The 26,723-nt window shown below is 48.3% G+C and overlaps 1 protein-coding gene across 2 annotated transcripts in view; it reads right to left on the bottom strand.

The window, feature by feature from the left end:
* The window catches only part of SYN3 (synapsin III), a 465,355-nt gene that overhangs the window by 12,024 nt on the left and 426,608 nt on the right, over nt 1-26,723 (bottom strand). For both annotated transcript variants that reach the window (XM_045463689.1, XM_045463690.1), the window contains exons 8-12: nt 17,667-17,809; nt 12,906-12,980; nt 8,461-8,563; nt 3,709-3,843; nt 2,793-2,880 (exon numbers count right to left, since the gene is read on the bottom strand). In XM_045463689.1, coding sequence (XP_045319645.1) covers nt 2,793-2,880; nt 3,709-3,843; nt 8,461-8,563; nt 12,906-12,980; nt 17,667-17,809 — 544 coding nt within the window. The remainder of the gene's footprint in view (nt 1-2,792; nt 2,881-3,708; nt 3,844-8,460; nt 8,564-12,905; nt 12,981-17,666; nt 17,810-26,723) is intronic.

The raw sequence follows: 26,723 nt of genomic DNA on the forward strand, positions 1-26,723 counted from the left end.
CAGGTCATGATCTCACGGTTTGTGGGTTCAAGCCCCTCGTCGGGCTCTGTGCTGACAGCTCAGAACCTGGAGCCTGCTTCAGATTCTGTGTCTCCCTCTCTCTCTCTGCCCCTCCCTCCTTCTCTCTCTCTCTCAAAAATAAATAAACATAAAAATAACCCCACTGCAGGTCAAAGAAAACATCTGTTTTCTACTTTTATCTTAATTCTCCCTGTCCTCTCTCCTACCCCAGGGCCAGTAATATCTTAGAAAATCTGGATCCTCGTTCATTCATTAACTCTTTGTTGAGTCCCTATTATCCACCTGGGATTCCTCAAGAGACACTCTACTTATTTCTTTCAGCTTCTTGGCAAAGCAAACAATTTTGTATTTTTCATTTCAGCACATACAGAAAACCACTGACTTACACAGAGAAAGTATTTGCTGAAGCACAGGATTGGTGCTAAAAAATTATGAGGTTCACTAAAAGAAAAGTTCACTTTTTACGGTGAGTTCAAAAACAAGTTAATTAACTAGCCTTGTTATTTTTAATCTGAGTGTTAATCCAATGAGCGTTTGCTTTAATTATCTTAATTGGCTTTAAATGGATTGTTTTTCAACTCACTAATAGTGTGTTTAGCCTCATGTCCCTTAAAATAATATCTCTTTATCAAGCATGTCTGTACTCTGGGCCGGAGAGGAAACCAGAATACAGTAGCTCTCTGTTTTAAAAGTGCTCAGTTCAAATGTGTTTTAAAAAGTAAGTCCTGGGGCAGAGCAGGAAAGGAGAGGGCAGGGCAGAGGCACAGCCAGGAGCCGGGCAGGGGGATGAATAAATCATTTTTGAACACTTATAATGGTAGAATTATCGCCAGGCAGGAGGGCATTGGGGCTGCTTATAAGGATTGTTAATGGTAATGATCATTAAGAGGAGCATGTATATTTTAATTGTTAATAAGACACGTTTTTGATAGTAAGTTTTTAACAGTAAAAGTCACACAGTTATTAATAGTAAACTATTAGTAGTAAGAACGAACACCTACTAAGCATTCCCTTGTGCCAGACACCTTGCTAAGTGCTTCACCTACATTATCTCTTGGACAGCTGCCCATAACTAAACGAGGGAGCTGTTATATCACTGGGGAAACCAAGGCTCAGAGAAAGCATGTAACCTGCCTAAGATTGCAAAGGTACTGAGACGTAGAGGTGGACTCAAAACCACATTTGTTGGGGCGCCTGGGTGGCTCAGTTGGTTAAGTGTCTGACTTCGGCTCAGGTCATGGTCTCGCAGTTTGTGAGTTCAAGCCCAGCGTCGGGCTCTGTGCTGACAGCTCCGAGCTTGAATCCTGCTTCTGATTCTGTGTCTCTCCCCGCCGCCCCCCCCCCCCCCCACCGCCTGTCTCTCTCTGCCCGTCCCCTGCTCACACTCTGTCTCAAAAATAAATAAACATTAAAAACAAAAACACATTTATCTGCCTAGAGAAGAAACCCCATGTCCGTTTACACGGTTATGTAAGTTACACAATTTCCCTTTTCTTAAATACCTTCTGCTTTTCTGGGAAGAGAAGCAGACACAGGAAGGATGGATGGGGTGCTTTAAGACCTGTGGAAGAGGAAGCCATTTAATGCCCAAGGCCGATTTTTCTAAGAAACAATGAATATGTTACTTTAGTAACAGCGACTGGAAAGGCCACAAAATGTGAGAGTAAAGCTTTTTCTTCTGATAGGTTCCTAGCAGATTCTTAAAGAGATTGCCGTGAAACTGCCTGGGGGGCTTCTTGCTGTAGAGCTGCCCCGGAGATCCAAGCTGGCGCTAGAGCAGTGAACCCGTCTGGCGTCTAGAAGGTTCTGACTGCAAGAGAGGTGGCGGGCAGGTCTTCTCTCCAGGCCCCGCAGGTGAGAACGCCCAGGTCGCGACATTTTGTGACACAGTTATTGCCACGGCTTCTCATAAACTTATCAATAGTTCACCCATTCTCTAATAAATGGCAACATTTAGACAGTAATGCTGGAATATTTTTTGAGGAAGAATAATTTCAATAAACAGTTATATATAATATTCCGTTTTTCTTTCTTACTCTGGCTGGTTGCTCATAAATCTAGAACCAGGTACCACTGATGGCTAAGAAACAGAAACCTGCAGGGCACCTGGGTGGTTCAGTCAATTGAGCGTCCAACTTTGACTCAGGCCATGATTTCACGGTTTGTGGGTTCGAGCCCTGCATTGAGCTCTGTGCTGACAGCTCAGCGCTTGGAGCCTGCTTCCGATTCTGTGTCTCTCTCTCTCTCTCTCTGCCCCTCCCTTGCTCACACTCTGTCTCTCTCTTTCTCTCAAAAAATAAACATTAAAACATTTTTTTTTTTATAAAAAAGAAACAGATGCTTGTTCAAAGATCTGAAAGGCCATATTTGTAAACCTGCATTTTCTTGTGCTTCCTTGGGCAAAGCCTCAATGTCCACCTCTGCAAAAAGGAAATACTGATGGTTTTCACTGGGGAGTGATTGGGAGATAAAAGAGAAAACAAAAGAAAAAAAAAAAGGAAAATAGAGGGGAAAGTCCCTTGCACAGTGCCGGGCACCTATGAGGCACTCAGTGACTTCACCTGTCTTTCCCTTCTTCATTCCTGACTTATTGGGGTGACAGACCTCACATTCTCACTCATTCTGCACACAGAGTGAGCACACATACTCTGTGGATAAAGTGTTAGGATGGATTTTCCCAGAGTACCTTCTGGAAACCACACATGGATCCCTCAGTGCATTTGGACATCCTCACTACATAATTTCTCTTGCTGACTTGTCATGGGGCTCACCTTGTGTGGGTGGGCGTGGCTGGGGCTGTCCAAGTGGAGGTCCCAGCTGGGCTGGCCCCGGCGATTTTGCTGGTTTCATCTGTGGAGCCTAGAGCAGGAGAGAAGAGAGGCCTGTTGGGATTGCCGCAGCCATTTGCTTCCCGGGTGGGAGGGCAGGATTTATAAAGATCTTTTTATTATTGGAGTAAAACTTACATAAAGTGCACAATTCTTAAGTGCACAGCATAGCGGATTTTTACATGTGTATACATCTGTGTAACCACCACCCGAGTCAGGACAGAACCTCCAGTGGAGACGGCTACCCCATGCCCCTTCCCAGCCAGCAACCCCCTCCGGTAGAACCATCCTTCCCACAGCTATTATCATGGATTTGTTTTCGTGGGGGAGGGGGAAAGCAGGTTTTGAGATTTGCTTTTCCAGAAAGCTGAGAGCTAGCAAATTCTTTGGAGAATGAGCGAGGGAGCTTGTCGAGGTTGGGGCACGGAGAAACAGAAGACACAATAGTCTCTATTGACCGGGGCCCTGGGAACACACAAAGGGCACGTGTGTATACACACCCGTGCGTGCACGCACACACCCACACGCGCCCGCTGCTCCCTGCGCAGGCCCAGGAATGAGGGCACGGAAGGGACAACTGGCTTCTTACGTTCATGATCTCTGCCCACCAGTGCGGTTGTGACAAGGCTTTCCTCCCTCTGATGGTGGATGGGGGAAGGTCTCCTCGGAGCCCCCCCAAACTCCCCTGTCCGGGGCAGGGTGCAAACTGTCCAAGCCCAGCCTCCATCCACACCCCATTCCTTTCTCCCCAGAGTGCTTCCATTCTAGGGGATCTCCTTTGGATCCAGGGGCTCCCCATTCCCAGAGAGCCCAGCATTTCTCATGGCCATGATGTCTCCTGCGCTCCCGGAAACCTCACCCAAGGCCTCAGGGGCGAGGGCACTGTGCCCCCTGGTATCAGGAGTTGGCTCATTTTGGAGACCACGAGGTCGGCCATCAGCTGTTTGTCCTCTTCCACGTGCTCTCCAATCAAGGGCATTGAGCTGTCCATCACCTGCAGAGAGAAAGGAGGCTTGGGGCAGTGCGTCCCAGAAGGGCTGGCACGGCTCAGGACAGAAGTGACCACTAGATGGTGATGTTGTCCATGCAAACACCCAGCCCAGTGCCTCCAGCTGGGAATGATTCCTGTGGAGACACCCAGATCCCTGCAGTTCAGTCTAAATCAACTCTCTGGATCCAGTTCAATTCAGCCTACATTTGTTGGGCTACAGAAATGTGACCAAGGGCCAGGAAGGCTTTGCTGACCTTTTCTGCTCTTTTCTTTGGGGAGCCAGTCTCCGCCCCCTCTTTTCCCACCTTGGCTCCTGCCCAGGCTTGGGGCCGACCTCCTGAACTTTGGCCCAAGGTCAAGGCTTTCACAAGGCCGGAAGCAGTGAAGGTGGGGGCTCAATTATGACCAAAAAATGACATGGGCTGGAGTTGACCCAGGGTTCAGAGAGAAGAGGAATGAGGAAAGGCCTGTTTTCAGAGGCTCTGGGAGGACATATGCCTGGAGGGAATGGCCTTCTTCTCAAAGGAAGCAAAGTGCTTATATTGAGAGAGGTCCTGAGAGATCCTATTTGCTCATCCTGCTTTTTTTTGCAGATGGGGAAACTGAGGCCTAGCAATGGGAAGGGACTTGGCCAAAGTCACACAGGCCAACCATCCAGGTGATTCCCTGGGCACGGGCAGCTGTAGAAGGGCTAGAAGGGGAGTGAGGCCTAGGTGGGCTCTCTCTCCCTTCCTCCACTGTAGGAATCTAGCCTGTTCACTCACCCCACGCCCACCAAATGCTCAGCATTTGTTTCCCCTCTTCCCAAGCTCTGGACTCACCAGGTTCTCTCTTCTGACCAGGTCCTTGTGTATACCATTCTCTTCTCTCACTCTTTACTTAAGTCCTTCTCATTATTCAGGGAACACCCGCTAAGCCCTTCCTCTCTCTGAGTAACTTCTGACCGGCTGCTCCTCTGTCCTCCCGCTGTCCTCACTTTGGCTGCCCCGGTGGGGAGCTCACCCACAGTGCTGACATCTCCTGGTTACTTGTGTCTCTCCAACCGGACTGTGAGTCCCTGAGGTCAGGGATGGGCCCTGTGTCCTGTTCCACAGATATGCCCTCAATAAAGACTACAGTGAAGGGATGAAAGATCCTTGCCGTAAGTTCTGCTCATCACGATAAGTATACTAATAAGTACTATGTTTTATTAAGCACTTACTATGTGTCAAGCACTGTTCCAAGCACCGGGTGTGGAGGATCTCATACAAATCTCAGAGTAGCTCTTGGAGGCAAGTACTATTAGCATCTGCATCACAATGATGAGGAAACTGAGGGTCAAAGGAGTACTAAGTTCAAGGACACAGGACTAACAAGCCACAGTCCTTCCCTTTGTCACTGAGCACTGAAATAGCTCTCTGGGGTGAAAATCGGGATGGGAACCTGGAATCCAAGCCTATGTTCTACTACCGACTTGCTGTGTGATCTTAGGCAGGTCACTTTTCCTCGGTGGGCCCATGTTTTCCTCAACTGTAAACCGAGGGGTCTGTGAAGATGCTTCCGGCTGGGACGTTTAGGGCTCTGTGTGTAAAGTACCCACTGTGGTTGGGAAGCTGAAAAGCAAACTCAAGGATGCGTATGTTGATTCTAGCACAGTCCTGAAAACTGTCCTCAAATTGAGCTCCCTGTGGGTTGGGGCCTGAGTTCTTGGCACCCCAGATCTCAGTGCCCGGCACACAGACAGCCTCTCGGTCTACGTGGGCTGAACTGAGTTCTAACTGTGGAGTCTGTCTAAATGTACACAGGCCTGTCCTTTCTCCCCCTGACCCCACCCACCCTTTTCTGTTCTGGTTTCTGTTTCCTACATTCCCTGCAGTGGAAAACAGCCGCCACAAGGAACCTGAGGTCAGAGCATTTTGGAATCCCCATGGTGGACAAAGCCAAAGGAAGTGGACACTCTGGTCTCCCCAGGGAAACATTTTTCCAGCGAGCAGTATCATTCCCTGGACAGGCCATGGAGGACAAGTTCAAGGGTCTTTCCCCCGAGTGTTTCACTGTGAGGATCTTCATAAAACATGAAGTACAAACTTCACGTTCTCACCACAGAGGTGGCTGAAGCAAACAGTATTTTGCGTCTCTTCTGCCTTTTTTTTCTTGACTGGGGAAAAATACCTTTTGTCTCCGTGGTAGCAAAGTTCCTCGTCTCCCTTGACCCCACTGTAAACCCAAAAGCAAGGGAAACAACTCTGCAATGTTTCTGAGAGAAAAAACAATCTGAAAAGTCATCTTTTTTTTTTTTTTTTTTCCTCCTGGAACATTGTGAGAAGTTGTTTTCTTGTTTTTTAAAGTCCAAACCCACTAATTTTGCTTAAAAAAAAAAAAAAAAAATGTAAGAGAGCTTTCATCCCTGACCCTCTGAATGTCTGGAGGCAGGGAGCCTGGGCCCACGAGTACAGACTTTTGTTTCCTAAGAACAAAAGTTGAGGAAACTCAAGATAGGCAAGAGCTCTCGGGGCAGAGAGAATGCAGGAGAAAAGGGGCTACGCTCACAGGAGAGAGGGGAGGGGAGTCAAGGAGTCCTTCCTCCACGATTGCTGTCGCCTCTCTGGATGGAAGCTCTAGGAGGAAGGGTCCCTGTTACCATGTTCACTGCTCTATCCCCACCACCTGGCTTGGGGTCTCGCGCCCCGCACAGAGGCTCCATAGCGGAGGATGGATGAATGACTGAGTGCCACCGTGAGTTCATGGCTGGTGGTCCCTGTGAGTTGATGCAGAGGCAGGAGCGACAGGAAGGGTCTCAACAGATGCAAATCCTCAGGCTGGGGTTGGGGGGGCGCTTCGTCCACCCCTGGTCCAAAGCTCCCAGGGTACCCTCAGGAAGGCAGGGCACTCGTTCCTCCCGGATGCAGCCTGGCTCAGAAGCAAGTCTGCACACCAGTACTGCTCCTGGCTCCTCCAAGGCCTCCTCTGGGAAGGGGCTACTGGAGGAGTTTCAGCTATGGAGGGAAAGCAGTTCCTGGACTTGAGAAGAGCTGTTTTCCGGAGCAGGATGGAACCTGCAAATATAGATGCAACTCATCCTGGGAGCTTCCTGGCCTCTCTGGGGAGGGTGGAGGGACTGAGTCCATCCTGGACTCCCTCCCCTTCACCTCCAAGGGTGGCCACTCCTTGGGCACGGTGCGGATGCCCTCCTGGCACGGCCGGCAGTAAACAGTGGGACTCCCACCCATGGGGTCACCTGGGCCTGCCGCGCTGCGGGTCCGGGGGAGTGGCAGGCACGTGGGCCCGGAGGACTGGCTGGCTCCTGTGGTCACCCCAGCCATGTGCTTCCCATTAGCCGCCCACAACCCGGGGAGGGGGTGGCCGCAGGGCTCTCCCTCACGTGTCTTGGCCTTGTGTCAGCACCGCCCATCCGCTGTGGTTTGAAGAGAAGGCCATGGAAAGGGAGCCTCGGAAGGGGCCGTGGGGAGTGTGAATGTGGAGATGTTGGGGAGCAGTTGGGGAGAGAAGGGAGAACTCTGAGGCCAGAGGGGCATTTTCAGGGAAAAGCAGTGGAGAGCCACAGCTATGTCGGGGGGAGGCATGACAGGGGAGGGAGGTGGGGTGAAGGGGGAGGCTGTGGGACCCGGAGGGATGGGGCAGGGAGGGTCCTGCATGAGAGAGGGGATTGTGGATTGGGGGAGACATGGACAGGAAGTCGGAGGTGAAGGAGAGTATGGGGTCAGAGGTATGTGGGTAGGTGACAGTCCTGGAGGGCGGCAGGGGTTGTGGGACAGATTCTGGAACCCGCAGCCGGTCTCCAGCCTCTCTCTGACAATGACATTTCCCTACGTCTTTCCTTCACTCACAGCCCCGCAGGGCTGAGTTCCCTTTCCTAACTTCCAACGTCCTCTACTGCTTGTGTCTCATCCTTCTTCCCCACCAGCCTGGACACCGCATGTCGGTCTGGTTCACAGCTCTGTCCCCAGAACCAGACCCATGCCTAGCCTTGGGGAGCCCCTAAGGACATGTTTGTTGAGGGAACAGACGATGGACTCTCTGCATGGTGATGAGGGGAGTGTGTCCTTCTTATATGCTTGGACATAGAGAGTTTAAGAGACCCAATGGGACACAGTCTTGCTGACTCTTTTTTTTTTTTTTTTTTTTTTTTTTTTTTTTTTAAATTTTTTTTTTCAACGTTTATTTATTTTGGGACAGAGAGAGACAGAGCATGAACGGGGGAGGGGCAGAGAGAGAGGGAGACACAGAATCGGAAACAGGCTCCAGGCTCTGAGCCATCAGCCCAGAGCCTGACGCGGGGCTCGAACTCACGCACCGCGAGATTGTGACCTGGCTGAAGTCGGGCGCTTAACCGACTGCGCCACCCAGGCGCCCCAAGTCTTGCTGACTCTTGGTAATGCTCTTTCCCTACCCTGAGGCCCATGGGTTGTCAAACTTCATGTCCGGAGCACAGAGACTCTAAACGCTATTGCAGGTGGAGATGGGGAGGGGTGTGAGGCTGGTTGGGGAGAAGCCTCTGGAGCCACATGTGCCCAGGCCATGAGCTGGGACACAGCCAACCATGCTGGAGACCACACTTGGATTTCTTCCCTCTGGCACTCTGGCCCAGGAGCTGGACCAGGCCAGGAGGACATCCCTCACCTCAATGATGTAATCTCTGCCGTCCTTGCTGTGGACGGCCTTGACAGCACAGATGTCCAGGCCGCCAAACATTTCTGAGCAGCTGTCCACCCACAGCCTGTACCTGCAGGGATGGACAGACAGACAGTGAGTGTGGGGGGAGAGGGCAGGAAGAGGGAGCAGAGAGAGAGAGGCGGGGACAGATAGGGAGACACAGAGAGACACATGGACCAACAGGTCCCAGTACAGACAGCGACACATATGTATCCATTCAGAGATGGAGAGAGATGGTCAGAAATAACAAGAGACAGTGATGCAGTAAGAGAGACAAAGGCAGAGACACAGAGGGAGACAGAGAGGCAGTGGGAGAGACAGAATGGGTATACAAAAAAAGCAGAGACATAGATGGATAGAGAAAGGGACAGAGAATGGGAGAGAGAATACAAAGGGAGACAGGAAGCAAGAGAGAGGAAGAATGAGGGTAAGAAGGAATGAGGGGTGGAGGAGATCTCAGAGACCTGCCCCTCGCCCCCACCCCAGGACCTTGCTGGCTCCCCAGTAGTGGAGAGCTTACCCGGTCTCCATCCAGAGCCATCCTGGACACCCAGATACTCCTGCAGCCTTTTCCCTTGGGAACGCTGCTTGAAGGGCTCAGCAATCCCTCCCAGGCCGCCCTCCAAGCCCCGGCGACCATGCTAGATGAGAGCCTAGGGGGGACAAAGGGTGCATTCTCCCCGGATCCTGGGGAGGGGAGACAGGGGAGCCTGGCAGGCTGCTCTCGCGGCTGGGGCCTGGCCCTCGGGACCCAGTGCTTTTGTTCCCTTTCCAGCCACTTGATGGCTGCAAGGCCAGTTTGCTTTGCAGGGGAAAGATCTCAACGCTGGACTTTGACCCTGCAACAAGGGGATGGTTGTATCTGGAGAAGTCTTCCCCGGGCTTGCACTTGGCTTCCCTTGTGGTGGCTGGATTTGGGAGTCACAGGGGACTTTGTGTCAATGTTCTTGCTTCTCTCCTCACCCTCCAGGGTCACACAGGGCACTCCTGCTCTGAGATCTATTTGTGTCTCTGAGCCAAAAGGCCTGGAATGAGGAGAGATCATGGCTGAAGCGCTCTTAGAACCAACTCTCTCATCTTAACCGCCAATGCCCATGGAGGCCCAGAGAGGGAGAGTGGCTTGGCCAGGCCACACAGCAAGACAGTAATAGAGCCAGGATTACACGGATCTCCCGGCTCCTAGCTCTCAGTTTTTGCATCCAGCTGTAGCAAGGAGCATGTGAGATCACAGAAAGAAAAGGAAGGATGGAAACTCATGGCTATTGAGCCCCTACAGGCCTTCTGCGGGGGTTGACCCTTCTTTCTCCCTCTAACCCCAAACACAACTCTGTCAGGAAGCTTTAGCCCATTCTTACTGATAAGGAAACCGAGGCTCAGAGAGGTTAATCAGCCACTGTACTGGCTTCCAAACCTAGAGTCTGTCTGATTTCAGAGTCCAAGCAAGCCACCCTTCCTCTCCCTTGGGACACATTGCAGCCTGTTCTCCCTCAGCATGGGATACCAGTGACCTGGGGTCTTGCTATTAATTTCCTCAATAGTTTTGGGTCAGCCTCTTCCTCTTGAAACCTCAGTTTCCCTATCTGAAAAATGGGAAGGTCTAGGTATGATTCTAGTTGTGCATCAGAGTCGCCAGGAGAGTTGAGCACACAAACACAGAGTAAACATTCAGATTTGGGGGCCCTGCCCTACGTTAGCATAATCTCTATACGTTTTTAAAATTTCTCCTGTGATTCTCATGTGCAGCCCCAATTTGAGGATAACCTTTGGTCCTCAGAGCTCTAAGAGCTCCCTGGGCTCTCTGACCAGGGTTCCTGTATCTGGCACCAATGGCTAACTCCAGTTTAGGAAGACCTGTGCCCTAAGACGCACTCCTAAATCAGGTGTCTTCTCAAAGGAAGATGGAAGTCTGGACCAAGACCAGTCTGTAGAAGACTGGTTTCTAGAGGCTGTTTTCAAATGATGAATTTCTGGAATAGCTACTGGCTGCATCCCATGGGGCACAGCTCTCCCCACTCTCCACCTTCCCAGGTTCAAGGAAGGGACTTCAAGGGTGGAGCAGTGTGGGAGAACCTGGAGAACATGGCTCCATAGTCCCCTCCAGCCAGGTGGGACTAGCACCAACCAAGCCATATTATTGGTTTTGCCAAGGAGTCAGGCTACCTGGCAAACAGACCAGGTGGAAAGAGGGCCAGGGGAAATTTATGGGCCCCCAGAGATTTTCCCCTGTGGAGGTGGGATTGGGGAGTTCTGTCCCAGGTTCTGGGAGTACTGCCCATGGCTTTACAGAAGGTAAAGTGAATTCAGGCCTAAGTGGACTCATGCCTATTGTAGGCTCTTGAAGGAATAGCTCAAGTGGCTTGGAACTGTGCAGTTAGGGATATGGTGGCCTTCTGGGGTGATTTGTGAGCAGCTCATGAGGCATGGCGAAAGGCTGGGCTCACGATCTGGAAAGGCCACGGAGAAAAGGACCATGATGTCCCATGAATGCTCATTGGGGGAAGGAAATGATTGCCTCAGACCAGATGATTCAATTGTACAAGGTAATGAGCACACTCTCCCCTTCCCTGAGACTAGTTGGCACAGGTGGGTTCCAAGATTGAAGGCCGCAACTGCCACCTGGGGCTGCCATGGACCACTTCTGTGTTAGGCACAGAACAACCCCCTCCCATTCAGCACTCTGGCTTATTACCTCCACTGAACACTTGCAGAAGTTCACAGAGGTTAGTTAACTTACCCTAGGAAACATAAGTTGGCAGGGACAGGACCACTCACTTTTGTTCACATCCTGCTGCTTCTCAGAGCTCCAGAACCATAAGTTCCACAAGGGCAGGGACCATGTCCATCTGTCTGCCACCATTTTCCCAGGGCCTAGCTCAATAACGCTCCCAGCTGGTGCTCAATGGATAACTGACAGAGAAGTGAAGGAAAGCCTCCCAATTCCTACTCATTCTTTACAGGGGATTGTGGTTCCACCTCTTTCAGGAAGCCTTCCCTGATCTCACCCCTTCTTGCATTGGGTGCCCCTTCTCTGTGCTCCCTCTGCAAGCACCTAAAGCTTGCTTCCACCCCGACATACCACACTCTGTCTCTACCTTGATTGGGGAGCCGGGACTGTTGTTTTAGTCTGCATAACATTCATTTTCCCTCCTATCCTTCCTGATGTTCCTTGGCATCATACCCCTTCCTGTCTCCCCCAGTCATTCCTGCTATAGCCACCTGATCCCACCCTAATCTCCAGGGGGCTGAGAGGAGACAGAGGCCTATTGAATCACAGCAGTGTTGTTTTCTGGGCCATAGGGACTGGTTCAGGGATGGTCATGTGACTCAAGGCAGGCCAATCAGTGAATAAGGCTCAATTTCAGTTTTCAGTTGAAATGTCTGAGAAAGAGGAGTTTTGTCCTGTGGGACTTGACATTCAGGATGGGAGCCTGGAGCCACTATGGGCCACCCAATGAGTGTACTGTCCAGAATGAAGCCAACATAGAACAAAGCTGAACTGAGGTGTGTAGAATGAGCTTTAAAGTCTTACCTAGTGCTGCACCTCTGGAATTTTCATTGCCACAAGTCAACAAATCCCACTTTGTCTCTGACAAATGATGTTTGTGTTCTTACACTTGCCAAGGTCACACAGTCTCTAAAGGGAAGGGCTGGATCTTTTCATCTTGGCCTCCTCAGTGCTTGGCACAACATGGCATGCAGTAGGCACTCAATAAGTGTTCATTCAATGGATCTTTCTGACCCCAATGCCCACACTCTATCCACTCTCATTGCATGCCTACACGCAGGTCAGCTGGCTTGCAGGAAAGAACATGTGTGTGTGCTGCTGGCCCTGGTCGTAGGTGACTGGCCCTTCCTCAGCTGAAGGGAGCTCCCAGCAGTGTTTACAGGCAGAAAGACCTGAGGGACCGTCAGCCAGAGTGCACATACCACATTCATGATTCACTGGAAATACCCTCTCCCTCCTGACACTGAGATGGAGATAAATCAGAGAGAAGAGTGGACATTCCAGTAGCTCTGGTGCCCTAATAAGGATGCTTTCATGTACCTGTGAGAGCACAGAGGGGACTGGTGAGGACTCCCTGCTATCTCTGCAGTAGCTGGGCAGGGCTGGAAAGACCCTTGGACTTGGGGTTAAGACATCTCAGCTCTGTCATTGATGAGTTCTGTGACCCTGGACAAGTCACTTTCCCTCTCTGAACTGTCTTCTCCCATCTGTAAAGTGGGATTATAAAACATCTACCCTGCAGCTTGTTGTGCAATAAAGAGCTGTTGTGCCCAGGAAAGTGCTCTGTGCATGGCAAGGCACTGGCCAGAGGGTGAGGTGGCATTCCTTACAGACTTCCTGTTGTATCCCTCACCCACCTCCTGCTGTGGCTGGTGCATCGCCCTATTACACCTCCTTCCTCTCTTACCTCTCTGTCATGGCCACCTGCTCCAGCATGGCAGAACCTGTGTTGGCCTTCCAGTTTCCAGAGATGGAGGTTCTCCTGTAGCAGAAAAATAACACTGAGGGCATTAGGACACCTGTCACTGCTCTGCTTTCCATCTTTGTTTTGGCTGTTAGGAGGCACCGATTCATATATGTGGCTCACATGATGGCATGTATTATTAGGTACACATCTTGTCCCCAGCTTTATTTGCCTTTTAAAAATTTTCCTTTATGCTGTTGTTTTCTTTACTTGTTGGGCTTTATTTGTCTTCTTCTAAGCCACCTCTGATATCTAAGAGTTAAGTTTCAAAAATGCCTACACCACCAAATGAAATCTCCCAAACCTTGGCCTCTTGGTTTTGTAAAGGAGAACTAGGGTAGTAGAGCCATTAGTGATCCTGGAATTTCTTGAGGGCTCCAAAATGTAGGAAAAATGATCCATGGAGAGAAGTGATCACTTTTTCATAGTGAGGGGCAGGAAGGCCTCCTGGCCTCAACACCCTCTCTATTTGTTTGCCTTTTCTTCTTCTTCTTCTTCTTTTAACTTTATTTATTTATTTTGACAAAGAAAGAGAGAGATAGTGTGCATATGTGCGTGTGAGTTGGAGAAGGGAAGAGACAGAGAGGGAGAGAGAGAATCCCAAGCAGGCTCTGTGCTGGCAGCATGGAGCCTGATGAGACATGGGGCTCAAACCCAGGAACCATGAGATCATGACCCGAGCCAAAATCAAGAGTTGGATGCCCAAACAACTGAGCCACCCAAGCGCCCCTCGTTTGCCTTTTCTGCTCTAGCAACAGCTGACCTCCCTTGCAGTGCTCCAATGCCACAGATTTCTCCTGTCAAGGCTTTTACTCATATTCTTCCCTTTGCCTGATCCAGTCTTTGTCTCCATTTTTGCCTCCCTAAAACCTACTCATCCTTCACGTTTTGTGGTATGTGGCTTCCCAACTATCCACCTCCCTGACAAGAGTAGACATGCCTATACCAATGTTTAGTAATGCTTATCTCACTTGGAATGACTGCTTTCATGTCCAGTCTTCCCTGAGGGCAGGGACATATTTGACTCATCCCCTTTCCCCCCAGTGTCCAGTGGGACCCGGCATGTAGTAGGTACCCAGTAGCTAACTGCTGGGTGAGGAACTGTGTATATTGGGGAAGAATCGAGACAAATGATCCCCAGGGGCTGATCTGGACTCAGTAAAGCCTAAATGGGTGCAAGCAAGGTAGCAGAGGTGAAGTTTTCTGTTTTGTGGCCAAGGGAAGGCATGTGGTTAAAGTGAAAGGGTGAACTGGGAGGAGGAATTGCTACACAAATATACCCTTCTAAAAGAGAAAATAAAATGCATCTGAAGACAACAGATGCTGAGAATTTATAATGGCCAACAGGAGCTAGAATTGCTAAGGGGTGCAGTGACATCGATAAGCTTTATGCCAGTTCAGTTCAGCCCATCTTGATTCAATTCAATTCGGCAAACACTCATTGGGCCACCCTATGTCCTGGATACTGGACTAGGCTCAGTGTGCAGAGATGACCCCATCCTAAGGCTGGTCGCTACCTGGAAGGGTGGACTAGTTTGAAACCAGAGTGGAGGTGTGGTAAGGTTAGCAGCGTACCTGAGGAGTGAGCGGGGAGCCCTGGGAAAGCAAAGGAGAAACCAGACTCACTCAATGTGACCCCAGAAGGTAACCACGGAATGTGCCTTGGAGGATGGTAGGGTTGGTACAGTGGGATCTGTATGGTGGTAAGAGAAGGTAAGAACTGACGTGGGTCAGACAGATGCAAGTTTGAATCTTGGTTCCAGCATTTTCTAGCTGCATAACCATGCATATCTCTGAGTCTTTAAATGAGAGTGATCTCCATTCCGATATATTGTGTGGGCTAAAGGAAATATTCCCATAAATATCTTAGTACAGTGGGTGCTACTATTGTTTTTCAGTAAGCAGAGACACAAGAAGAAGGCACTGCAATGCCAGAAGCAGCAGAAACACAAGCCAGATTGCTCTCCTTCCAAGAAAATAATGATAGGGAGAGTTGCTATTCAATGAGTGCTTTCTATGTCTGAGACATGGGTCTAAGGTCTCTATAAGCACTAACTTGTTTCAGGCTTACAAAACCTCATGAGGAAGACTTACTATTATTATCATTCCCACTTAGTGACGGAAGCCACCAAACCATATATGAGAAACTCCATGCTCTGCACCATGACTCTCCATGGTGGAACCCATCACAGGCTAGGGGAAAAGAGTCAGTTGGTCCAAATGTGATGCACCTGCTGGAATGTAGGGCAGAATGTAGACTTCGACAGGAGAATCTACCTATATTCCAAATGTATGATGTTGACTCCCTTGCTGAAGAGAGTGGGGGTGGGTGGTAAGGTGCGGCCCCAAGTAACTTTGGTTGTGAGTGGAGGCTGTATGACTAGATATAAAAGGAGCCATACATGAACACTGTACTGCACTGGATGAAGCTCTTTCCCACGGGGCTCCAAGTTAATAGTTCTGCAATTGTATTGGGATCAAACAAATAAGTAAATAGATGGCAGATGGTAGGAGCCAGGTATTTCCCTGTTTGGTTGGGAAGTTCTAGATAAGCAATCTGGAAAGGCTGAGATGATTCATGTGGTACTAGATGAGAGTCAGACACATCGATATGAACTCTCTCTAGCTTTATATATAGCTGGTTATATATAGAAATAATTACAGATACGTGAGCATACAGGGGTTAAGGGACACATGTATATTTCCTAGCTCTGTCTGCTGAGAGGCCTTGGAAACAATGACAGCCCAGTAGCAACAAGGCAAAGGCCTGTGTGCAGGGCAGGAAGTGGGCCAGAAAGGAGGTTGGGGGCGGAGAGGATGCTGTATGCTGAGGTCTGACATGAACCCCCTCCCTCGGACCGGGGCCAACCCAGGGTCCAGGAAAAGCCATAACTAATGACAAATTGGAGCTGCCAGGGCAGAAAGGCTCAGCATAGAGCATAGAATGCGGCAATGAGCTAATCTTCAAGAAGAGAAACTGGGACAAGGTGTCGTCAATGTCAAGTGGAAATGCGAACAATGAGGAGAGGAGGGAAGTGATATCATGACGGATTGGTTGCAGGCCTCAGGAATGCCCTGGACTGCTGCACTGGAACGTTCCCCAACTCAGAGGGGGCAGGGAAGAGCCGATCTTATCACCCTGAGGGATCTGAGAGCAGTGACGGGTCTGGCCTGGCTCATGGGTGGAAGAAAGAGCAAAAGAATTCCTGGAGAACGGGCTCCATCCCTTCTTTGGGAATCTTTCTTTACCAGGTCAACTGCCAGCATCTTGTGCAGCCCACAAAACCTAAAATTAACATGCGGCCCCTTCACACAGAAAGTTTGCTGACCCCTAGTCTAGGGAACCCAGGTAGTGCCAGAGCAACCCTCGGTAATACATAAATGGATGTGTCTGGCTGTGGTCAATAAAACTTTATTTACAGAAACAGGTGGCAGCTGGATTTAGCCTGTGGGCTGTGGTTTGCTGACCCTGGCCTAGAGCACAAGCTCCACTGTCTAGCAGCATACAGAGAGATTTCCAACTGTCCATGGCTAGCCATTGTCGTCCTCACATATGGAGCCATGCACACAGTCAGCGTTCCATTAATGCTTGGCAACCCGGCACTGGTTGGCTCTCTGGAGTCTTGTCATTTTAAGCAGAACCAACAACCACATTCCAAAGTGAGACCCAGAGAGGCCTTGGAGCAGATAAGACCTCCCACCTATTCAAGGACTCATGACCGCAGCAGCTCCAGTGTGAGTCATCCTTTGCCAGAACTACCTCTGGGGTGAACGTGTGCTGGATTTTCTGGCATCCATTCCTCCTTCCTTTGTCATGGCACCTCAGTTTCCCCTGGGGGAATGACCCCACCCAAATGGCATTCATCTTGGTGGGACTCTCCATACTGGTTTTCTGCCTTTCTCTAATCAGTAAGCATGTGACCTAAGTTGGATTAATCAGCACTGTTTCCATGGAATCACAACCTTGAGTTAAGCACTGAAAATGATTCGGGCAGATTCATGTCCCAGTGGGGGTGCCATGAAGATTGCCTGTTGCTTCTGGCCACCCAGATTCCTGGAGCTGCCCTGGATCCTTATCTTTCTGAAATTGATAGTTTCGTGGTTTTGTTCTTAGAGTTTCTGATCATTCATTGTTTTCTAATAAAATCCCTTTGAAAAACTCCCTCAGGTTAGTCAGATGTGGTTATTGTTGCCTGCAGCTGGAGAGATCTGGTGTAATCTCCTAATTAGTCTTATTAGTTCCAGAGAACCCCTTTTCGGCCCATGGCTCCAGAACCATCTTTTTATAAATACAGGTCAGATGATGCCACTTCTCTGCTCTGAAGAGAATAGAACAAAAGCCCCAAGCCCTCAGCCCGGCATTCAAGACCCTCCTTGATTTGTCCCCAGGTTTCTCTTTCAGCTTGGTCTCCTATGGCTTACATCCCATACATACTCAAAGTTCCCTCAAACATGCCAAATGTCTGACTTGCTCTGGGAGAAACAGCTCTTTTTGGGTAGACAGATGTCTACCCTGGGATGCTTAGCTGTACTGACCAGAGAGGAAGGCAGTAAGGAGACATAAAGGGAGAATAACGATGTGCTGAAGGGTCTCTGCCCTGGGGTGGAGGAGACTGGCCTGAACATGTATCTCTAATCACTGTTCCTCCTACACTCTCCTCCCACCCTTCCTCCCAGCCCCCTAGCCCCCACCCAGGGACTCACATGTAAGCCTTGTAGTTGGATCCAATTTTCTGGATGCGGATGTCGTACTTCGAGTCAATGAAGGCCTCCGTGGTGGCATAGGTTTTGGCCATCGCCACCATGCTGGTGATGTCCTGGTAGTCATGCTGGTTTTCTACTTTGATCTGTGTGGGAAGATGAGGGGGTAAGTGCCACCTGCCCAGCGTTCATGGAGCACCTACCCAACGCCAAGACCCAGGGTTCCGTATATAGTGACCTTCAGAAAGTCACCTGCCTACCAGAAGAGAAAGACATGGGAAACTAGTCATTCCACTAGAATGTAGAGGAGGAAGGGAACATTCCATCTGGCTGGTCAGGAGAATCTTTATAGAACAGGTGAGCTCTGAACAGAGTTTGAAAGAATAAATACATGTTTCAGGAGGGGCATTTCTCTGGAGGATAGAGAGGGCGGGCAAAGCAGAGGCAGGGGAACCACTGGGGAACAGGAATGGGCAAGTGGTTCAGACTGGCCGACAGGGCAGGATGGTGAGGGATGGCTGAAGTGGGTTGTCAGGAAGCAGGCCTTGGGGGACTTCAGCCACTTTGGTAAGAGGCTGAAGGGTCTGGAAAACCACTGGAAGAATTGGGGGAGTTGAAACAAGAAAGTAGCCTCACTGTATTTTAGAAAAATCCCTCAAGTAGTTATATAGTGGGTTGAATGGAGGGTTGAGTGTGATATGGGATAGAGACCATTTAGGAAAAAGGGACTGTATGTATATGTGCATATGGTATGTATGTGCTGGGTGTGTGCATGTGGGTTGTATGTATGTGTAGTTTGTGGGAGACATGCATGTAGCATGTGGGGGACATGTGTGTGGCACACAGGTGCAGTGTTTGTGGTGTATTTGGTGTGTTTGCATGTGGAAGATGTGTGTTGTATGTGGTGCTCGTGTGTGCAAGCAGTGTGTGTGCATGTGTGCATGCGTGTGTATACACTGGACAAGGTTAGTTGTGCTTGGCCTAAGGCCTGGGAGAGAAACTCGCACTGTTTACTTAGCTGAGGCCAGGAACACGAATTTGGGCCCTGGGGTCAAGGAGAGATCCCAGGAGAACTTCCAAGGCCAAATGCAGGGGACCAAGCCAAGGCTCTTTGTGCTCTCAAGACAGAACAGAGGCTGACTGCAACTGGCTATGAACAGCTGGGAGGGCCGCCCCCTCCCGTGTCACTTCCGCCTGGACAGCAGAGGGTTCTGATGTTGGGCCAGAGGCAGGGGGAGCCCAAATTCCCTGGTGGGGTTGGCCAAGTGCTGGGAAGCTTGGGGGGGGGGCTGTTCTGTCCCTACGGTCTCTCCTCAAGGCTCAACCAGTGCCCTGACAACTCCATCCCTCCAGGATGATGCCCACCTACAGCGCACAACTTACAAAACAGCTTCACAGTTCTCTCCTGGGACACAGAATAGGGTTGGGAGGTGGGCAGCATGGGCATTAGTATGGTCATTTAACAGATACAGAAACATATCTCTTGCCTTGTCTAAGGCTATATGGCAGCTAAGCACAGAGCTGGGAAGGAAGCTCGGGACTCCAAGAGCACAACTGTTCTTCAAACCATCTTCAGGGTATCTACAGGTGCATACCTGCTGTTGCACCCCCACAGATGGGAAATAATGACGGGGAGTGAGGCTTGGTGCACCTTCCCTTTTTTTGGCTCTCGGAGAGTCCCAGCCTCGCAGCCATGACTCTGAGTCCCACTTTGCAGAGAAGATAAAAGTGGCCAAGCAAGAGTTCCCTATTTTCTATTCCTTTCCAAGCTCACCAGCTTTCTGCTTCTTCCTCCAGGTGGCTGTGTGCCGCCTCCCAACCCTGGCTGAACCTGTCCCTTGTTCTAGGTCTTCCTAGACTGACTGCTCACTGGCCCCTCCTCCTGCAGCAGGAGGACCCTTAAGCTCATCTGGGTATCTAGTCTCTCAGCTAAAGACAGCTTTGTTCCAGTCTCCCTCACAGGTAGATATGGCCAAGTCTCAGAGTCTGGTCAATGAACACGCGAGTGGTAGTTGCTGTGAGCAACCTCTGAGCGCTGCCTTTATGACAAAGGGAATCTCTGCTTTCTCTTTTCCTTCTTCTACCTGGCATCTCAGACCCCAGGATGGAAGCTGCATGTTGAAGATGGCTGACTAATAAGGTGGATGGAATCTGGACTCCCAACACCATGGAGTCCCCAAATCTGCCCTTGACTGAGCATGCTCAGACTCTTACATGAAAAAGTAGACTTTAATCTTGTTTAAGTCGCTGCTATGTTGGTGTTTGCTGAGGCAGTCACACTACTTTCCTGCCTTATCTTTATCTTTGGCTCTCTGTTGATGCTTTATCCTTTGGGTCGACATGATCATGGGAATCATAGATTCTCTTAGAATTGTTCCTGCTTTTCAATACCCTGGGGCCTCACTGTCCTCGGTGTGTCCCTCCACATTTCCCACTCACCCCTAAACCCACCGTCTTCAGATTTCATTCCCTACCATTCCGCTGAAACTGATTTGGCAAAGGTCACCTGTCACCTCCTCACTGGCAAATCCAATAGCGTTCTTTTGACTGGCATCCCGTTGGGCATTCCATGACATCCAAAATTGCTGAGCTTTTTGAAACTCGGTTTCTACCCCACTACTCTCTTCTGGTTCTCTTTTTTCCCACCAACTTCTTCACTTTATTGCCTCCTCTTCCTCCAACTTCCCCTTTAAGGATCAGAGTGTTTCCTCTTCAGCCAACATTTGTGATCCGGTAGAAAGAATTAAAGTTACCAACATAAAACAATGGGTGGGAGACAGCTTGTTTAATTCAGTTCTATCAATGGGTGGCTCTGGAAAGGACCAGAACTTCTTCTGCTCCTCGGTTTCCTAGACAGCACAGCATACACTGCAGAGTGTCTCGTAGACTTCTAGCTGTCCACAATGTCCCTTCTTTTCTACAGTCATGAAGCACCCAAACTGGGGGCATATGACCTCTCACAGAATAAATATCACACTTCCCCATCTCCCTGGCGCCTGTGTGTGCCCATGTGATCATGTTTTCTGCTTCTGTGAGCAGAAGTGGGGTCCGAACTTCCAGGCCTATCATTAAAGGGAAGGGCAGGGCTTTTCCTCTTCCTGCTGGCTGGAGTGTGGACCATCTATGACTTTGTGGCTGAAAAGCAACAGCTCAGGAGTGCATGATCAACAAGATGGAAGGAGCCTGGGTCCTTAAAACCAGGGAAGCTCCACAGGAACCCTGGGCTGCTCTTGCCCAGACCACTGTGTGAGAAAGTCCTGGATTATTGAGGCCACCTTAGGTCTTTGTTATACAGCTGAACTTTGTCCCAATTATTACAGGAGCCCTAAGTACATATTTGCTGAATGCTTCAAGCATGCATTCATTTATTCACAGGATAGACAAAAGAGCACAAAGAGAGACAGTGTAGACATAAGGGTTTAATTGATTAATTAATTAGCTAATTAATTAGTGGTCAGCCCAACCTCTTTTTGTGCTCCTTTTTGAGTGTTTCGGGGTGGGGGATGCCCATCCTCCCCTCTCCAGGAGTGAGGATGTAACTCAGGTTTCTTGTATATGGGCTCTTCTAACACCCAAGGACAAGCCCTGACCTGATGTGCCTCACCATTTTATGGTCTTTTCCTAACAGAGGGCCTCCGAATTGTGTGATGTCTGGGCCCCAAAAAGCTCAGCTCTACCCCTGGCTCTACCCATGTCTGCCTCCCATCACACTGTCGGCTTCTGAAGGACAGACGATGTGTCTCCCTCCCAGTCATAACACAGGTGCCTGGCACGTTACAGATGTGCCAAACATGTTTGCGGGATCACATTTAAGAAGGCTGGATAAAGATCCACTTGTAACTTGGGAGGGGGCAGGAGAATGGAAGGAAGGATGTGGGAGTTTGGGAAAAGGCCAAGAAAATGTGTCTCAGGAACATGTGTCTTTTTCAAGGTGAACTTTTCTGTAAATGCTCGGCCTGGATCCTGCACTCTCCGAGGTTTGTCCTTCTGTCATGAGGACCTGATTGAGTCAGAACCTCAGGAGAAGTGGGCAGGGGGCCTGGAGCCGGGTGGGTGGGTGCTGGAGGGGACTCTGGCATGGTCCTCAGGCCAGAGGCTAGGCGGGGTCAGAGGGAACTGAGGACGGGCAGCCACAGGGATGGTGAAATGGTTGTTGGCCTGGGGAGGGAATCTTGGCACTCTGCTTTATTTACTAGCTGGAAACCCCTCCAAATATTCACAGAGACAAGCTGAAAACAGGAAGTCCTAAATGAGCTGTGATTCAAGATTACCCATTTGCTGCTCTGAGAACCTGCAGTGGGGTCACCATGGACTCCCTGACTCTGAAGCCTCACACCCACGTCCCCACCTCCCACTCCCCTCCTCTCCCTTCCCTGTCCTTTCTCTTCTTTCCCTTTTTCTCTGCCTTCCTGGTCTTTGCTCTCTCTCCCCTACACTGCTCTACCTGCTGTTGTGTGTTTGTGTGTATGCATTTGCTTCATCCTGAGGGTGAGCAAAGTGGGAGCATGGAAACAGAGAGGGTGGAAAGGGAGGGAAACTGGAGAGAGGGGGTCAGGGTACAGTTCTGAATCTCCTTGACAGGCTTAACCTCAGAGGTCTCCTATTCCAGCCTAAGATGGGCCAGTCATTTTCTCCATCTTTGGTAGATTGTCTGCATTTGCTTGAACACCTCCAATAACAGGGAGCTCATTACTGAGCAAGGGGGAACTTGTTCTACGGTATAGTACAGCCAGAGTGAATGAATGGTCCCAGTTATTGATTACACAGGGTAATTCTGAGCCCTCAGCCTTGTGTCTGCTCTTCATGCACTTGAGGAGAGCCAGTCAGGTATGCCGAAGTCACTCTTCTTTAACTCACCTTCATGTGAGCAGTTTCCAGAGCCTTTTACTACCTTGAAATGCTCTCATTTGACAATGTCTTAAACTACGTGGTGCCCGGAATCACCAGCTGAGACTGGTTAAGACTGTACCTCCCTCTGTGTGGAATAGATCTGGCATACTCCTGCCTCAGTGCCTTTGCACCTGCCGTGCCTTGCTTGCATGGCTCACACCCTCACATTCAGGTCTCTGCTGCACATTACCTGTGCAGAGCTATCTTCCCTGACCACCAGATGTGGGGTGACTCCTCCTACCCAGTACTTGTCATCCATCATACCCCACTTAATTTTTGTCCATGGTGCTTCCACCACACTTCACACATTATCTATTTATTTGTTTGTTGTCTCTCTTCCCTACTGTTCTACTAGGATGTAAGCTTTGCAAGAGCAGTGCTGGATTTCAAGCACCTATAACAGCACTTAGGGAACAACAAGCCCCCGATAGGTTCAGTTAATGATTGAATAAATACATCTAAGTGTTTACAGATATGTGTGGAGTGCCCATTATATCCAGATCATTACTGTTTTTCCAGATACTATGCTGGAGGCTGGGGGTACAATAGGGAAACAGAGATTTATGATTTTTATCCAAATGGAGCTTTGAGCCTATTCATTACTTGCTCCTATTAATGTACCTTCATACAATGTTAGTTTTTCTAAGATCCATATGGGGCTTGTTCTAATGTCTTGAGGTCATTTTAAAACACAAGATCCTGATCATTCACATCTCTCTGAGCGTGTACTTGAGTGGATTTAGTCTCAGAGCAGGACTTTACATTTCCTGCTGTAAATGTAAGGCTCTCATGTTTTCATCGATCCCGTCATCTTCTAATATTTACTCTGTCATCGAACCTGTTAACTATCCCTCTCAGCTCCATTCATGGTTTTGGTGCACCCTTCCCACACCTAGATCCAGCTGTTTGATCTTATTTAAGTCACTTCTCTGAGCTTTCATTTCCTTATCTGTTAAATGTGATAACAACTACCTGGCAGGATTATTATGATTTATTATTATTTTTTAAAAATAATTATTTATATGTTTATTTATTTTTTGAGAGAGAGACACAGAGTGCAAGCAGGGAGGGACGGAGAGAGGGGGAGACACAGAATCCAAAGCAGGCTCCAGGTTCTGAGCTGTTAGCACAGAACCCGATGTGGGGCTCGAACTGATGAACCGTGAGATCATGAACTGAGCTGAGGTTGGTTGCTTTACTGACTGAGTTGCCCAGGTGCCTCGGATTATGATTTTTCAATGAAAGTATGAATGTCAAAGGACCTACGAAGCATAGTGTCCAGCACCTAGTAGGTACTCAATAAAAGCTCATTCTCTTTAATTAAATAATCATTGTGATTCTTTGTTGACATTGAACCATCAATAAATACTTTTTTATATAGTTATTTACATAATTATTCATCCAGCTACAAGATCTATCTCCTGTATAATCACCCAAATTGATGAGGAAAAGTCTTTTTCAGATCAATTCTAGCTAATTAATGCAGAACTAGGACATCATCCTTCTGCAATGATCTCCCTAATGCAATAATGGATCTAGGCAACATTGATCAAGGCAAGACCTTTGGGAAAGGCTGATGGGGAACTTCCTAATGTGTGGATCAGGCAGACAATACCTGAACTCAGATCAGTCTTAAATCTCAAAAGACAGACATGACTGTGTCTACAGATAGGGAAGAGACACACCCACTACCAGCTATATTCTTGTCAAAACCCAGACCCTGAATCAGATCAAGTCTCTATATTCAACCACCAGTTTATAGGACATACAGACAATAAGAGAACACCATGGATCTATAATTGGCCAAATTCAGACTGTAGAAAATTCTACAGAGAAAAGAGCTCCCCCCTCCTCCTTATAAATAAGTGACAAACCAACCACAGGAAAAGGAACTGTTACAGATCAAAAGAGACTTCTGTCATACCAACCACATCACGTATGAAGGCCTTGTTTGGATACAATGAGAGTAAATTAGTTAACAGGGAACTGTTGAACACTGACTATGTATTAGATGATATTAAAGAATTATTACTAATTTTTTTGTATCCTAGTGGTATTTGTCTTTGTTAAAGGGAAAAAAAAAAGGAGTCCTTATGTGTTGGAAACACATACTAAAATATTTATAGGTGAAGTTATGTGATATCTGAGATTTGCTTTAAAATAATCTGGTGAAAAGCATAAGAGACTCTAAAAAACTGAGAACAAACTGAGGGTTGATGGGGGGTGGGAGGGAGGGAAGGGTGGGTGATGGGTATTGAGGAGGGCACCTTTTGGGATGAGCACTGGGTGTTGTACGGAAACAAATTTGACAATAAATTTCATATATTGAAAAAAAAAATAAAGCTGACTGGGAAAAAATATAAAATAAAATAAAACTTGAATTCGGATAAAAAAAAAATAATCGGGTGATCCATAGAGACAGAAAGTAGATGTGTGGTTGCCAGGAGCTGAGGAGAAGGGAGAATGAGGAATGACTTCTGCTGGATATGGGCTGATAAACACTTCTTAGAACTATGATGGTGATGGTTCCACCTTGTGAATATACTTCAACACCACTTTAGAAGGATGAATTTTATAGAATGAGAATTATATCTCATTTTAAAATAATGAAAAAGTATCGAGTGGCATTTGCGAGGAAGTGTGGAGAGGTATGTACAACCTAACTGACCATTAGTGAATAATGGTTGAAGTTGGGTGATTGGTACAGGGGGGATACAGTCTACCATTTTCTCTTCTGATATGTGTATTTGAAAATTTCTGCAATGAAGTGTTTAAAAAAAAAAGCAGGACTAAAAGAGAAAGACAAAAAGTGAGAACATAAAATTGTGCTTCAAATGAGGTTACAAGCCATATGGTAATACCTGGCTAGGGGTGTGTGACCCCCTTTGGTTGTGTTCATTGTAGGAAACTTTGGTCAGTTACTCAATTCAGTCTCCCTAAGAGGAAACCAGGTGCCTGAGAGAATTACAGCCATTCTTGGAATTAAAGTCCAGGTGAAATCTCCTGGGGTCCTCCTATAGGGGGCGCTGTGATGTGTAACAAAAGTCAACAGCGCTCTCTTGATATTTGCTGTTTCTTATGATCCCCCTTAGTGGGGAGGCTCATGTGCTTATGTCATCTCCTTAAAGTGTGGTTTGAAGAAAGCAGTTTTGCAGATGGCCAATAAGTGCAATCCAATGATCAGTTTGATCCCTTTTTTATAGTTTATTTTTATTTGAAAAACTAGTACATATATACACACACAGCAAAATAAATAAATAAATAAATAAATAAATAAATAAATAAAAGTCAAAGATGTAAAAATGAAATCTGGGAAAAAATAAGTACGTCTTTTACTCTAAACCCCAAGCCCCCTGGTGAAAAGATCTCTGTACTCTTCTGGAAATATTCTACGAATAGAATAGTGTACGAGGCTGTAAGATGAGTCTCTTCTTGTCTGCGATGGTTAATTTTATGTGTCAAGTTGGCTGGGCCATGGTGCTCAGATATTTGGTCAAATATTATTCTGGATGTTTCTGCGAGGGGCTTTTGGTTGAGATTTACATTTATTTATTTATTTATTTTTTATTTTTTTTTTTTTTTAATTTTTTTTTCAACGTTTATTAATTTTTGGGACAGAGAGAGACAGAGCATGAACGGGGGAGGGGCAGAGAGAGGGAGACACAGAATCGGAAACAGGCTCCAGGCTCTGAGCCATCAGCCCAGAGCCTGATGCGGGGCTCGAACTCACAGACCGCGAGATCGTGACCTGGCTGAAGTCGGACGCTTAACCGACTGCGCCACCCAGGCGCCCCTATTTATTTATTTTTAATATGAAATTTATTGTCAAATCGGTTTCCATACAACACCCAGTGCTCATCCCAACAGGTGCCCTCCTCAATACCCATCACCTACCCACCCCTCCCTCCCACCCCCCATCAACCCTAGTTTGTTCTCAATTTTTAAGAGTCTCTTATGTTTTGGCTGCCTCCCTCTCTAACCTTTTTTTTTTTCCCCCTTTCCCTCCCCCATGGTCTTCTGTTAAGTTTCTCAGGATCCACATAAGAGTGAAAACATATGGTTTATATACACAATGGAATACTATGTGGAGATTTACATTTAAATCGCTGGGCTTTTGAGGTAAGCAGATTGCCCTCCATAACCTGAGTGGGCTTCATCCGATCAGCTGAA

Source organism: Leopardus geoffroyi, chromosome B4 (genome assembly GCF_018350155.1).
Source record: "Leopardus geoffroyi isolate Oge1 chromosome B4, O.geoffroyi_Oge1_pat1.0, whole genome shotgun sequence".
NCBI classification, from domain to species: domain Eukaryota; kingdom Metazoa; phylum Chordata; class Mammalia; order Carnivora; family Felidae; genus Leopardus; species Leopardus geoffroyi.